Source organism: Protopterus annectens, chromosome 2.part0, assembly GCF_019279795.1.
Source record: "Protopterus annectens isolate FY-2018-M chromosome 2.part0, PAN1.0, whole genome shotgun sequence".
NCBI classification, from domain to species: Eukaryota; Metazoa; Chordata; order Ceratodontiformes; family Protopteridae; genus Protopterus; species Protopterus annectens.
This window is the reverse complement of record NC_056728.1, coordinates 989,748,244-989,764,087: the sequence shown is the minus strand read 5'-3', so window position 1 is coordinate 989,764,087 and position 15,844 is coordinate 989,748,244. Positions and strand designations below refer to the sequence as shown.

Genomic DNA, 15,844 nt, shown 5'->3' with positions numbered 1-15,844 from the left:
ACTCTATCCTTGTGGAAAATCAAGTACGGTGGCTTAATAGACAGGGCTTGAAGCTCTGAAACTCTTCTTGCAGAAGTAATTGCAACTAAGAAGGCAGTTTTCCAAGACAGATATTTTAACTCGCATGTAGCTGCCGGTTCGAAAGGGGGAGATGTTAATGCCAAGCACCAAATCAAGATCCCAATGGAGGTGCAGGATGAAAATTGGTGGTCTTAATAGGCTTGCACCTTTAATGAAAGTTTTGCATAGTCTGCTGCTCATCAAAGGAGGATCCATGGATTCGTGGAATTTAGAGATAGCCGCTAGTTGGACTTTAATAGTTGAGACAGAAGATCCCTGATTAAACAGGGATGTTAAGAATTTCAAAACCTCTGGGACCGGAGCAGTGATAGGGTCAAAGCCCTTGAGCTGAGCCCAGATAGCAAACCTCTTCCACTTACTGAGGTACAATTTGTTAGTGGTGGGTTTGTGGGGTCAAGATAAAATGTGAACAACTTCCGGGTCTAGTGTGTGCCTTCTAACTAAGGTCGGAAGTGGAGGAGCCAAGCTGTCAATTTCAAAGATTGAAGGGACTGATGCCGATGTCCCGACTGATGGATTAGCAAGTCCGAATTAGATCTAAAGTCCACGGATCGTCCACTGCATGCTTCTTCAGGTAAGGAAACCATACCTGACGAGGCCAGTATGGGGCAATCAGTATCATTGAAGACCCCAGTTGAGAAGCTTTTTGAATAACTTTGGGAAGAAGTGGAATTGGAGGAAAGGCATAAAGTAGCCCTGTTGGCCAAGGTTGTGCTAGAGCATCCATGGCTGGTACTCCCTGATGTGGGATCAAGGAGAAGAACCTTTGGCACTTGGTGTTTAGAGGAGTTGCAAATAGGTCGCAGCATGGCGTCCCCCATCTCCTGAAAACCTGAGCTGCTACTGTGTGGTTTAGAGACCACTCGTGAGGAGAGAGAATTGTCCTGCTCAGTTTGTCTGCCAATATATTTGACTTTCCCGGGATGTGGGTCGCTACCAAGAAGCGGTTGGTAGCTACAGCCCATTCCCACACTCTCATGGCCTCTCTGCAAAGGGGGTACGATCTGGTCCCTCCTTGTTTGTTCAGATACCAGACCACCGACATGTTGTCTGTGTGGATGGCAATGATGCCCTGAGGAAGAAACTTGTGTAAGGCCTGTAGGGATAGAAGTACAGCCCTCATCTCCAACACGTTGATGTGGAGAAGAGCTTCGCCTGGAAGCCAGGAGCTCTGAACTAGCCTGCCCAGACAATGCCCCCACCCTATCTGGGAGGCATCTGTCGTCAGGGTAACCACTGGAGAGGGAAGAACAAAGGGTTTTCCTTGATCCAAATTGGATGTCTGAAGCCACCAGCGAAGGTCCCTTTTGCATATTTCCGTAATCATGATGTGATGATTGAGGGGAAGATCCTGAAAGGACCATTGAGTTGACAATAGCCACTGAAGAATCCTCATGTGTAATCTTGCCAGAGGAACTAAAAGAACCGTGGCAGACATTGAGCCTAAAACTTGTAGAACCATCCTGGCTGGGGCTTTGGATCTCGAGATCAGAGCTTGAACTTGGCCCTGTAAAGTTTGGATCCTTTCGGCAGGAAGAAAGACGCAGATCAATCTTGAGTCTATCTCTGCTCCTATAAACTTTATGCTGAGAGGGCAGCAAGACAGTTTTTGACCAATTGAATGTAATCCCCAGGGTAATACCCAGGGAGATGGTGGCTTTGAGGTTGCCCATTAGTAGATGCCTGGTGGTGGCAGTCAGGAGCCAGTCGCCGAGATAGGGAAACACTTGGAATCCAAGACTTCTCAGGTGAGCCGTCACTACTGCCAAACACTTGGTGAACACCCTGGGGGCTGTGGTGAGACCAAAGGGCAGAGCGCAAAATTGGTAATGACTGACTCCCAGGCTGAAGCGCAGATACCTTCTGGACGCCTGATGTATCGGTATGTGATAATAGGCGTCCTGAGGTCTATGGAGCACATCCAAACATCCTTCTCCAACAATGGGAGAATGGATTGTAACGTGACCATTCGAATTTGGATTTCGTGACGGATTGGTTCAGTCTGCTGAGATCCAATATTGGTCTCAGGTCCCCTGTCTTTTTTGGCACTAAAAAGAACCTGGAGTAATTTCCTGATCCGATCTGGTCTGTGGGGACCGGTTGGATGACTCCTTTTTCTAGCAGCTTTAAAGCTTCTGTGGCTGCCATTTCCCTTTGACTGGGTGGTGGGTCCGGGATTCTTTGGACGGTGGGGGCGAGTATGTGAATGGGATGGTGTAACCTCCGGCAATGATCCGGCACCCATCTGTCCTGAGTGATTGACTCCCAGGCTTTTAGGTGCTTGGCAACGACACCCGACTGGCTCGAGCAGCACAGCCGGGCAATCCTCATGACGTGTGGGAGGCTGAAGAGCCACGAAAGGACTCGCGGTCTCCAGAATTGCGGGGCCCTCTGCCGCCTCTGGGACGGCGTCTCCCTGAAAAATTTCCCCGTCCTCTGCCTCTGGAAGGGGAATCTTCCTGCTGTTGGGAGAAAAACTTGTAGATTTGGAACCACATTTTCCCCTCCTTTACCCTTGGGGTAAGGCCGAAACGGAGTGGCATAACGGGCACCTACGGCAGATAAAGTTTTTCCCTCTTGCTCTCAGTGGGTAAGGGTGTCTTTAACCTTGGGTCCAAACAATGAGGACCCATCAAAGGGAGCGTCGTGAAGGAAGACTTGAAGGCCTCAAGAACTGACACAAGCGGAGCCAGGCTTGTCTCACTAGAGCCACGCCTGTGCGTGCCACTCTATGCACTACTTCGGCCGCATAGGAAATGAGCCTCATGGACGAGTTAGAAATTGACGTAAGGATAGCCAACTGAGAGCTAACCGACTGGGCTAGCTGCTCAGGTAGGTTACCCGAGAGGGAATCTGACAACTCCTTGACCAGATCCCTCTGAAGCCTGGTAAAATGTGCCAAATAATTCAGAGACCTTAAAGTAAAGGCCGCTGAAGTCAGGGTGCGCTTCCGCCTGTCCATACTCCTAGACTCCTTATTAGGAGAATGGACGGACGTTGAAGCCTCTGCCACGCCCTGTTGTGTAGCAGATGCCACCACCATGGCATCTACAGCCACGCCTTTAGTGAGGAACTCCTTCTCGGGGAGCAGACAAAAATTTATTTGGACGAGAAGGGACTGGTTCCACGGTATCTGGATTTCCCACCTTCGACAAACTAAATCCAGAAGCTCGTCAAGGGCGGAGACACCCAGGAGGCGGAGGGCTGAGCCCCAAAGGCCTTGAGGAGCACTGACTCGTCAGCAGAGGGGGTTTGGATATCCAGCCGCCTCGTTGTTTGAGGATCTCTAAGATGTCTGCAAATGAGACATCATCCGAGGACGACTGGGACCCTCTGCATCATCCAGATCAGTGTCTGATGTAATAGACTCGGGGAGTCCACGTGCTTCCTCTTGCACGATCTCTTCCTTGGGGTTCCTCCGAAGACAACTCGAAGAACCCTCAGGAGGAGGGGAACCCCACTGGGGGTAACCTCAGGCCTCGGGGCTCCGCTGACTACGGACAGGGAACTGCCAAAGACCCAGTCTCCACGCCCAGGAAGGTGCCGGTAAAGCCGGAGAGATGGCAAGAGGACTTGGCCAAGGCACTCCTCATGGCCCTGAAAGCCGGACCCCCAGAATCCTGGGAGTGTCCGGCCTCCAGAGCCGTGATAGCCGACGGAAGTCCCGCAGCCCAAGCACCAAGGGGGAGGCTCGGAACCGAAAGCATAGGTCCCAAACATCACCCCGGGTCCAGCCAAGAAGTCCAGTACCAAACTCGGACCCGAGGCCCAGGTTGGAGTAAGGGCCGGAGCCGACCCTGAGATCTCCCCCGGCTCCAACAGCACCTGCTCGGCGGAGCCGAAGCAGTCGGAGGAGGAATGGCAATGGGGTGGGCTAAGGTCATCGGCCCAAGCCAACTGGGTCAGAACCGAAACAAATTTTTGGAAGACTGGGGACTGGAACAGTCTTTGGAGCACCCTGTCTATATCAGAATCTGACATCCTCGAAGACCGAGAGGAAACAGAACGGGTTCGAGACGGCCTCTCCAACGGCCCCAAAGGGCTAGGGGACCGGCTCTGAGGCGACTCGATGAGTATCGGCACCGAGGGAATACACACACCAGATTCCATCGGTGCCGAGGTGGACTTCGGCGCCGAGGAGGAAGTGTCTGAGCGGGCGACCCTTGTCGGCTCCGAGACCAGTGGAGCCGACGAAGGTGACCCGCCTCTCGATGCCCCAGCCATCGGCTCCGAAGCCAGAGGAGTCGATACTGGTGGCATCGAGGCAGACCGTTCCGACCTCGGCTCCGAAGTCCTTGGAGCCAAAGGAGAGGCCTGCCTATGTCTCTTGGCGGTCGGATCCGACGGACTGGTCGGAACCGACGCCCTTTTCTTTAGCCGGAGAAGGAGAGGATGCCAAGGCTTCTTCAAAGGAAGGTTTAATTAACCCCTTAAGAATCAATTTATTTTTCCTCTCCTGGAGGACCCTTGAGGAAAAAGCGTGACATACGCTGCATGACTCCTGCAAGTGTTTTGCACCTAAACAATACACACAGAGCGAATGATCGTCTGTAATAGACATTTTGAAACCACATTTTGAACATTTTTTAAAGCCCGAAGGCCTAGGAGTCTGAGACATTATGGTAAACAATTTCAGTAACTTTGACAGGAAAAAATACAATTACTGACTTACTGATGACAAACCTAACAAAATAGGCTTACAGTTATCGCTTAAGAGCGCAAATGACAGGGAACTCTGAAAACCCTGTAAGGTTTTAGAAGGGTTGACTGACCGGGAAGGCCCTAGATGAAGGGGGGCCGAAATCAAACTCAACCCAATCACACAACAAGTCTTCAACAATCCAAACACACACAATAAGAGCGTTAGCCGTCAAAACAGCTTTTGAGACAAAAAACAGCAAAAAACTGACAGAAAAAGTTAGTTAAAATAACTACTCAGCCCAGCCAGCTCGAGACCACGTCTTCGCAGGGAAGCGGCAAACGAGATCTGGGGGACTGGTAGTGGTGCATCCTGGGATATAGTAAGCTCAGCCAATAAGAGACTTCGCTCTTTGGCATAAGCGTGCCGAGTCGGAGCCGAGGGATCGGCTCCGAACCCATCAGTCAGAATGTAGGCGAGATAGGATCACATAACATCTAAAAGTTCAGTAGAACATCAGCAGTTACAAAGTCAGTGTTTGAGGCTTTATAGCTGAGAAACTGAGGTAGACTGAGATGGTTGACTACCGGGACTAATTTACTTCATTGTAGAATGATTACCTTCAAAATGTGTACCCACTAGGCTAGAACCTTGTAAAATAAAGTATAGGGTAACTAACGAAAAACAAAGAACCAAGGAAAAATTATCCTGCAAGAATAAACACAAATTTTTAAAAGTTTAGTGCTTTCATCTTCATTAGCAAATGGACTTCTTTAGTACAGTACTGATACATTCTAGGTAAACTTGAATAGTTATATAAAAATTGCATGATAAACATATATATATATATATATATATATATATATGTGTGTGTGTGTGTGTGTGTGTGTGTTTATATATATATATATATATATATATATGTGTGTGTGTGTGTGTATGTTTATATATATATATGTGTGTGTGTGTATATATGTATATATATATATATATATATATATATATATATAAAACTAAACAGTTGTGAAAACAGGTTTGTAAATGTCATAATAAATATCTATATATATTACCAAATCCAGAAACACCCGTAGAGACAATGATTCAACTGCGGCAGTATAGTGATGAACACAGGTTTAATTTCCAAAACAAAACCTTTAGCACGGTACAAAAGCACAATCATGACAAGCGCTTTCGCCTGGACAATTCCAGGCTTTATCAAGTCAGAATAAGAAACAACAGAGAAAACACTTTTTAAATAGTTTCAGCTCCTTGGTCACATGTTCATTTGATTGTTAATTAAGAAAATAATACATCACTGCTAGTAAAAATTAGATCTTTGCTTAAATGCATACATCATACTCCTATGTAGCATATTGCTAAAGATCTGTTGCTTTACACGTAGTTGTACAGAAACCTGTTTCTGTTTACATCTATTAAATTGTGTGCAATTTAAAAACATTGTGTTTAAAATTAAATATAGAGTTCAAACATAAAAAATTATCTAAAAATTGTATAAAACATCAATCTGTAGACTGTTCGGCAGCAGGCCAGTATATCAACAACAAAATTTATCATTTAGAATATACCATATCAACTTGTATTAGAGAATATCATGTACAGTGCAGGTTATAATCTGGCTCTTCTAAGTTTAAGGACTGGGCCAATGCTCAATGTTTCATTCATACCAGGTATGCTACTAGCATTAAGTCTAAGCTGCCAGATTAATTCCCTGAATTCCAGGGTGGATTCCCAGTCTCCACCTCTAATGTTGGGGTGAACTTGTTCAAGCACCATAAAGGCGAGTTTAAAATTGGGGCAAAGAAGGGAGTGTTTGTAGAAAGCATTACTGTCCTTCATTTTACCTATGTCGTAGGTGTGTTCATATATTCGCTTCCTAAGCTCCCTTTCAGTTTTTCCTATGTAAAAAGCCTGGAATTGTCCAGGCGAAAGCGCTTGTCCTGATTGTGCTTTTGTACCGTGCTAAAGGTTTCGTTTTGGAAATTAAACCTGTGTTCATCACTATACTGCCGCAGTTGAATCATTGTCTCTACGGGTGTTTCTGGATTTGGTTATTTGTTGCTTTCCACTTTCCGTGAGTTATTTGTTCCTGTTTGGTACCATGACCACCGGCGTAGAGGCGTTCAACCCTGCAGTCGCACCCCGCTTGTTACAGGAAACGGAACTTAATCTCCCTGTAACACGAGCGGAATTCAACCAGGTACTTGATATGTTAACTGAGCTCAAGGGTTTGCTCAAACAACAGCATAAAGACGATGTTGGAATATCTTCTTCTATTTCTACAGCTATCACTATTCCACCGACACAGCGAACTGCCGGAGGTGAGGCAGATGGCGTTAGGATACTATCTGAAGTCTCGAATGAAAATCAGGTGCACCAGGAAGGTACAAGGCCCCCTAACAACCGCAATAATCCTGGAGCCCGTCCTAAAAAAACTAAAGATAAAACTAAGGAGTTCGATTTTACAAACTGGGTGAATCAGCCCTTTAATTTCAACAAAGGTACTGTCAACTATGTTAATTTAGCTGCCATTGATACAGATTTTGCCGCATTTAAAAATAAATTGTACGCATTAAAAAGTAACCAATGCAAAATTGATTATTTGACAGAATGTGTTAGGATTAAGCGTATACCAAAGGGGCTACGCTTCTTCAAATTTCCGAATTTTGTTAAGCATGGCTCAGCACAATATAAACAGCTATGTAGTATTTTTGACCGAGCAGGTCTGGAAGTCTTGACAGTTATGATTGAGGAATATGAAATGAAGGCCAGGGCAATTACACGACTATGACAAAGTCTTTGACGAAGTTGACCAGTTCTGTTCCAAAATCATTACTAGAAAGATCAAAAAACTTGAAAGAGATATGCATGATTACAGGGAAGAGATAGCATATCCCTGTTATAACAAATCAACTAACCACACTAGATACAATAGCACTCTTGATAATGGAACAGATGAGGTTTTTCAGCGCAATTATAATGAGGCCCCACGTAGGAGTGAACGCCTGGCTGAAAAAGATAGAAAAGAAAGAAATCAGGATTTTCACTATCCCCCGGGGGAGAACCGGGGGGTGGGGGTACAAACCACAGAGACCCGGTCCCAGGTGGATCAACAAATAAGTGTTGAGACTCACGATGATAAAATCCCTGACTTATTTTTATCACCAGTTCTCTCTACTCTGGTTAATTTTAATGTTAACAATGATTGTATCCAGGTACTGGATGAAGTTAACTGTAAGGTGTTTAAAATGAACAATTTCAGTATCTATAATTATACTGAAGTCCCAATAGATATTATAGCCTTTGGAATTTTTACTAAAGGCTTCCAATTTGTACCTTCTAATAGGGTCAACCTAGCAAGCTTGCTGGTAGACCTTAAATTGTTCACCAGAGCACTGAATTTGAAACATTTTTTTAAAAATGCAACACATGGTACTAATGGGCTCAATAGAAAAAGTACATTTAATCCCCCTATGGTACAACCTTTGAAACTGTATGAGGAACTGGTGGAACATGAACTACGTGACAAGTTCTTCCAGTCCACTAACACGCAACAATCTAATATAACCAAATCAGAATTTGAATACATCTCTATGTTATCTAGGGAACATGTCAGGGTAATGAAGCCAGATAAGGGTGGGGGTGTCGTACTCATGTACGACCACACCTATGAAGAAAGTATACATAATATGCTGCATGATGACCAACAGTACTGCCTGATATCCCGTAACGAGTACAATATAGCTCTAGCTAAGATAAAATACACATTGTACGATCATCTGTTGCAAGGAGCTATCAATGAGCAGCTGTATAACTTTCTATTAGTCAACAAACCCAGGGTTCCCATTATTTTTGGAATCCCCAAAACCCATAAAGGCATCAGCCTGCTACCATTTAGACCAATTGTCTCTGGTGCGGGAGGGGTAACGGAACCTATATGTAAATTCATCGACTTTGTTACCAAACAATACACCTCGGCCATGACCCATGTAGTCAAAGACTCTTGGGAGTTTCTCAGACATTTTCCAAAAGAAAAATGTCTCACTACTTCATTAATGATCACTGTGGACATTAAGGAGTTATTTCCTAGTATCCCTCACAGCATTGGTGTTGAGTGGTTTACTGATTTTCTTAAACATGAAACCAGGCTCAGCAGTAATCTCATCAATCTAACTTCTGATATGTTAAACATCGTTCTCAATAATAGTTATGTGTTTTTTAATGGGGAATTGTTTAAGCAAACAAAGGGAGTTGCTATGGGTGCTTCCTGCGCTACTGTTTATGCAAACGCGGTATTACACAGATGGGAGCAGGTGTATATTTTTCAATCCATTTGGGCACAACACATCACTTTTTACTGCCGGCACCTAGATGATATTTGTATTATTTGGGATGGTACAAGAGAGCAAGTCACAGGGTTTCTCGAATACATCAACTCTACAACAGATTTTTTAACATTTACCCATGAAATCAGTGAAAAAGAGCTTCATTACTTGGATGTAGCAATCCTTCGGGATGCCCAGTCACTGGAGTTATATTCCAAGGTTTATAGAAAACCCTCATTTTCCAACTCTCTGTTACACTTTAATAGTCAGCACCCATTCCATCAAAAAAAAGGAATACTTAAGGGCTTACTCATTAGAGCATCTCGCATGTGTAGCAGGCTGTCGGACTTTATTGCCGAAGCAAATAATCTTAGAGTGATGTTTACAGAGAGAGGGTACCCAGACGATTTGGTAAACAACCTTACCCACGAAATTCTCAGTAAAAGAGATTCGACATACACACCATTGTTTGGGAACAACAACACTTGTATCCCCACCCTAAAGACTTCTAACACACAAGTACCAGAGAATTCTAGTAATTTTATTTATACTTTTTCAGAGAACTCCAGGGAGATAGAGAATACTATCACCAAATTTTGGTTTGTATTAGAAACCAATGACGAGTTCAAGAATTTGATCCCCAAAAAAACAGCTTTCGTCAGGAAAAGAGGCCGTAATTTAAAGGAGTTGTTTGAGCAAAGACATAACACCACCTGTATGACAACTCAACAAAGGAACGGCACCTTTAAATGTGGTATGTGTAAACAGTGTCCCCTTATTATCAACAGTAACCATATTTATCTAAAAGACCGTAAAATCAATTTGAAACCACGTGGGCACTACACTTGCAACACGAAAGGTGTTGTTTATATTGGTTATTGTCTCACCTGTGGCGCTTTTTACATAGGAAAAACTAGAAAAAACTGAAAGGGAGCTTAGGAAGCGAATATATGAACACACCTACGACATAGGTAAAATGAAGGACAGTAATGCTTTCTACAAACACTCCCTTCTTTGCCCCAATTTTAAACTCGCCTTTATGGTGCTTGAACAAGTTCACCCCAACATTAGAGGTGGAGACTGGGAATCCACCCTGGAATTCAGGGAATTAATCTGGCAGCTTAGACTTAACGCTAGTAGCATACCTGGTATGAATGAAACATTGAGCATTGGCCCAGTCCTTAAACTTAGAAGAGCCAGATTATAACCTGCACTGTACATGATATTCCCTAATACAAGTTGATATGGTATATTCTAAATGATAAATTTTGTTGTTGATATACTGGCCTGCTGCCGAACAGTCTACAGATTGATGTTTTATACAATTTTTAGATAATTTTTTATGTTTGAACTCTATATTTAATTTTAAACACAATGTTTTTAAATTGCACACAATTTAATAGATGTAAATAGAAACAGGTTTCTGTACAACTACGTGTAAAGCAACAGATCTTTAGCAATATGCTACATAGGAGTATGATGTATGCATTTAAGCAAAGATCTAATTTTTACTAGCAGTGATGTATTATTTTCTTAATTAACAATCAAATGAACATGTGACCAAGGAGCTGAAACTATTTAAAAAGTGTTTTCTCTGTTGTTTCTTATTCTGACTTGATAAAGCCTGGAATTGTCCAGGCGAAAGCGCTTGTCCTGATTGTGCTTTTGTACCGTGCTAAAGGTTTCGTTTTGGAAATTAAACCTGTGTTCATCACTATACTGCCGCAGTTGAATCATTGTCTCTACGGGTGTTTCTGGATTTGGTTATTTGTTGCTTTCCACTTTCCGTGAGTTATCTATATATATTAAACTGAAAACCCACTTTGTCAAAAATATTAAAATTAAGTATGCACTTAAATTTTAAAATGTTAATACATTAATTTAAATTACACGTAAAATAGTAATACCTTATGTTTACAATTTTGCTGCACACCTCCATGCTAATTTTCCATTTTACCTCCAAGATCACACAATATATCCAAACCCTGGTAATGATGCAGTCTTGCACAACTGTATATAATCTGTTTGCCAAAGTGTGTTGAAAAAAAAAAAACAGATGCTGACTTTAAACATATTTATTGCTAGTGCTGTTCCCATAAGGTTTTCTGTCCGTATGACCTGAAATAGAGCATTTTCAGTCAGCTACATCAGAAAAAGCACTTACCATTTTGAAGGCAGTTTATGAAAGGAATGGGTTGACTTAAAAATGGGAAGTAAAATTCACAGATCACATCAGAAAGCTTTAAAAACTTCATGAAACATAATGTTTTAACATATTTTACATCGACAGCCCATCAAACTGACACTAATGTGCTGGTAAAGAGATTTATGAAGACTTTCAAAAACAGCAAAATCTGAGCTCAGAAAAAAAAATCTGTGTAATGCAAATGAGCATTTTTTTGTCTGGATAGAGAAATGACAAGCATGCAACCATAAATGAGATACCTGCTGTGCTATTCCTTAAGTTAAAAGTAAGGTAATTGAATATATGTTAATATTAAGCAATTTCAAAGTATGCATGACTGGCTATTAGACATAAGGAATTATGTTTAAGTAAAAGCCTGATAAAATAACAAATGGCACCCAGGCAATTTATTTATTTATTTATTTTGTTTTACATTTGTTGACCGGGCTAATCTAGCTGGATTAATGTCCATTTTCAGTAGAGGCCTGGGGAGAAAAGCTCCACAGTAAGACATAATTTTACAAACATAGTTGTACAGAGGGTGTATTTAACAGACAGACTGTAGTACATAACATTTTCATAAAAGTCTAAAACTACTAGTAGCATCAACAGGAAAATGTACATTAGATTCTTCTTTTAAACATCCATCCATCATAGTGGTATTGAGAATCCAAGATTAGATGAGAAGTAAAGAAACAGTAAGAGAATATCTTGTTATAGCTAGCAGGAGAAAGGAAAAGGCATGGAACAAAAAAGGATTAGTCAGGGTTAGAACAAGGGCAGAGCCACTGGGAGTAAAGCCATGATTTTATATGCTTCTTGAAAGTACGTAAAGAGGTAATAGACATAAGTTCACTTGGAAGTTTGTTCCAGATGGGTGCAGTACAGTTGGAGAACAGACTATCCCCAGCTTTGTTGTTGGATTTGTTGGAGGCAGCTAGTAGTTTGGTAGCAGAGCGTAGGGAAGAGATGTTTTTATATGGGATAATAAGGGAACAGAGTATAGTGGTATTAGTGGACTGACGAAAGATTTTGTGGGTAATGGTCAGTTGCAGAAGTCGTATATGATTTTGTAGTTCTAGCCAGCCTAGCTGTTTGAGATTAGAGCAATGGTGGGTACGAAATGGGGCTCCTGTTGCAAATCTGGCTATGTTATGGTAAGCTGTTGCTAGTTTGTTGAGGTTACTTTTAGTTAGGTTTGTATAGATTGGAGAGGCATAAAATAGGGTAGAGAGTAGGTGGGTTTGTGCTAAAGTACTTCTGGCTGAGGGAGTGAGGAAGGGTTTAAGTCTGTAGAGAGATCCAAGTTTTCTATTGATTGATTTGATAGTTAAGTTAATATGGGAATCAAAGTTGAGGTTGTGGTCTATTGTGACACCAAGAAGTTTGGTTGTAGGATCAGGGGATATTATGGTACCATTGTTAGAGGATATATTGAAGGAGGGAGAGGATGACTTATATGATGGAGCGAATAGTAATAGTTTAGTCTTTTTGGATTCAGTAAGAGGCAATATTGTTGGAACCAGTTTTCAGCTGCTGTGAAAGCTTTTTGAGTGATATTTTGAAGGTCATTTATGGAAGAAGCTGAGCATATGAGTGTTGAATCATCGGCATATTGAATACAGATTGATTGAGGAAGGGACTTATTTAGGTTGTTTATGAAAATAGAAAAGAGGAGAGGTCCTGGTATTGAGCCTTGTGGTACACCTATTTTGATAGGAAGAAGAGATGATAAGTGATTTTCACATAGCACTGCTTGTTGTCTATTATTTAAGTAGGAATAGAACCACTGGATAGCCTGAGAGTCCAAAGCAAGAGATTGCAAGATGCTAAGTAGAGTGTGGTTGACCATATCAATGGCTTTAGAGAGGTCTAAGAATAGAGCAGAGGACAGTAAGTTGTTATTCCGATTTCTATTAATATGGTCAGTGAAATACAAGAGCGCAGTAGTAGTAGTAGTAGCAATATTTTGCAATAAACGAGCCTTTATGGTATTTGATAGACATTAACAAAGCATCTAGAGAATCCTTGTGAACCAGCTAGAATACTAGTTTACCTGACACTTAGAGGCAACATCCAGAAAGCTGAACGTTGGTAATCTGTATTTTATTCCAGACTACATCCAGGTGATTTATGTCTGGCCAGAGTAGGAAGGATGGACGCAGGCCTCAGACCAGATTCCTAGATGAATCCAGACCCAAGTCAATCTTCCAAGAAGGATAGAAGGTCAAAGACAATGTTCATAAAGGATGCCAAGCTGATTGGTCAAGTGATAGTCTCTGTCATCAAGAATTTACAGTGGGAAAAATTACAAGCTCCTTAAATTCCATATAGGCACTGATGAATTACAGAGACACTGTACATAGTGCCATGGAACTCCAAGTAGATTTAACATCTGTGGAGGAAGTGCATATTCTCAGTTTTCAGTTAAAATGTATGCAGTAGTGCTGTACGGTTTACTATCGTAAGTATGAAATGCAGTTGGTTGAAATGCAGTAATATCAACTTGGAAAACTGAAAAACGGAGTGTACTGATGTGCAAAATGTCGAATTCACATATTAATATGCAAATTCGACCTTACTCAACATTAATAGAATGCAGTCCTACACTGCACCAGATGTAACGTGAGGATTTTGCAGGAGAAAAGCCCCCCCCCCACATCGGCCATGGGGGCGGCTGCTCCCCCACACCCCCTGCAAAATATATATTCCATCTCCAAGATCATACTACAGTGGTGAAAAGGGTACATTTCCCAATCCCCATTGTACTACAATCTCTAGTTCAATGACCACCCTCATCTTTGTGAATGTACTGAGCATTCGCTGAAACAGAACTTACACAAGGGAAGGATCAGCAACACAGGTTGGCCAACTGTCATTCAACAACCCATGGTCACTGAAACTTCCCTCGACAACTTAAACATAAATTGTGCTGTACATGGAGACGCATGGAAATAATGCTGTTTTCTCTGTAGTGCACTGATAATCTTTTTTCTTGCAGATTTATTGAAGTGACTCACCAAGCATGAGCACAACTTGACTAAAAGCAAGCCTAGTGCCTGCTGCTAAACTGAAATGTAGGTATATCTTTTTCGGATAGGTATAACATCCTGGGACAATATGTAAGTGAGGAAGATGTCTTGGGTAACTTCCCAAAGTACACCTCTCCTTCCAAGGTGAGATAAGCAGGTAAATGCCCTATCATTTCTCCTCTTTGGCACCAGAGACCGTATCTTTAAAACCAAATTCATGAACATAGCATTATTAGTGATCATACTGGAGGATGCAGCATTCTCTAAAGTGCATTTTATTTATCAGTCTGAAATAAAAAAATATCCAGTGCAGAATACATTTATTTCCTGTGTTTGAGTCAGTTTAATGATGTGGAATTGCAATTTTTGAATCTTATAACATTGCCTGTCTGTTTTTATGCGATTACTCATTTTCTTTCTTTCTACCTCTACTTTGGGCTTCATTGTGTCTTGCCAGATACCTTCTGTAATTCTATGTAACCCTTATGACTATGTACGAGTTTATATTCTGGTGGAATTAGGAACCTAATAGGAGAAGAAATTACACAAATATGGCTTATTTATAGCTATTGAACATATAGCATATTAAATTATTGATTTTTAAATACATGCAAAATGCAAACATTGGTTAAGTTTGACCTCAACTTTAAAACATCTTAAACACTACGATAAACAAGCCTACCTTGATTAACAAACAAAAAAAAGTAAGTAAATAAATAAATAAATAATGATGATAAATTATAATAAATACTGTTGATAAGCAAATCAGTGTCTATAGACAGAGCACTTACATTATAGCTAACACATCTCAGCTAATACTACCCTCTGCAAATACTTGGAAGTTACAACAGCTAATCTTGTTATAAAAGCCTCAGAAAGAGGGCTGCTAATCCCTTTAGTGTTGCAATATGTATATCTGCATGCCTTGCATATGTGATTTACTGTTTTAATCACTGTAGATGGGTGTAGAGGATGAACCTTTGATTGACATGTTTATGAGAGGTAACAATCCAATGGAAGTCTATATCTGGATATTCAAAAGAAACAAACTAATAGTCTTGGGAGAAGGTGCTATAACAAGAAACACTAACACAGTATGATTGCACAAACTTTTTGTATGAAATATGCAAACATTGAATAGCAAGTACTTCAACATTATTTTATTTTAACTACATACCATATACTTACAATTGGTTGTTGTTGTAAGACAGTCCTTTCCAAGTCTCCCTGTTCCCAGAATTCTGCTGCTACTAAGAGAGCCACCTAAAATGTAAACAGGGCAATCAGTTTTTCAGTCATTTAGACTGCATTTTCAATATCTATTTCCTTTTTCTTTTGCCAGAGTGAACTGTCTTCAAAAATTATAACATGCATCCATTCACAGTTGCAAAAGTTCCATCTGAAGCATGTAACACTGAACAAGTTCCCAGTGTTAGGGTAGTTTGCCAGTTCTGTCCCATTTCTGCCATAAATATAATGCATCTTAGCCTAGCAGGGGCCATTACACTATCTTTCAGTATAAGGTGGACTTGGTATTTCAATGCTTCCTGTTTAAGTTAAACCCTTG

General features: G+C 41.5%; 1 protein-coding gene across 1 annotated transcript in view; it reads right to left on the bottom strand.

The window, feature by feature from the left end:
* LOC122792803 (rod cGMP-specific 3',5'-cyclic phosphodiesterase subunit beta-like) overlaps positions 1-15,844 on the bottom strand; it is an 897,069-nt gene that overhangs the window by 23,786 nt on the left and 857,439 nt on the right. Inside the window, exon 20 of the mRNA XM_044060372.1 lies at positions 15,466-15,540. Within this exon, the coding sequence (XP_043916307.1) occupies positions 15,466-15,540 (75 nt within the window). The remainder of the gene's footprint in view (positions 1-15,465; positions 15,541-15,844) is intronic.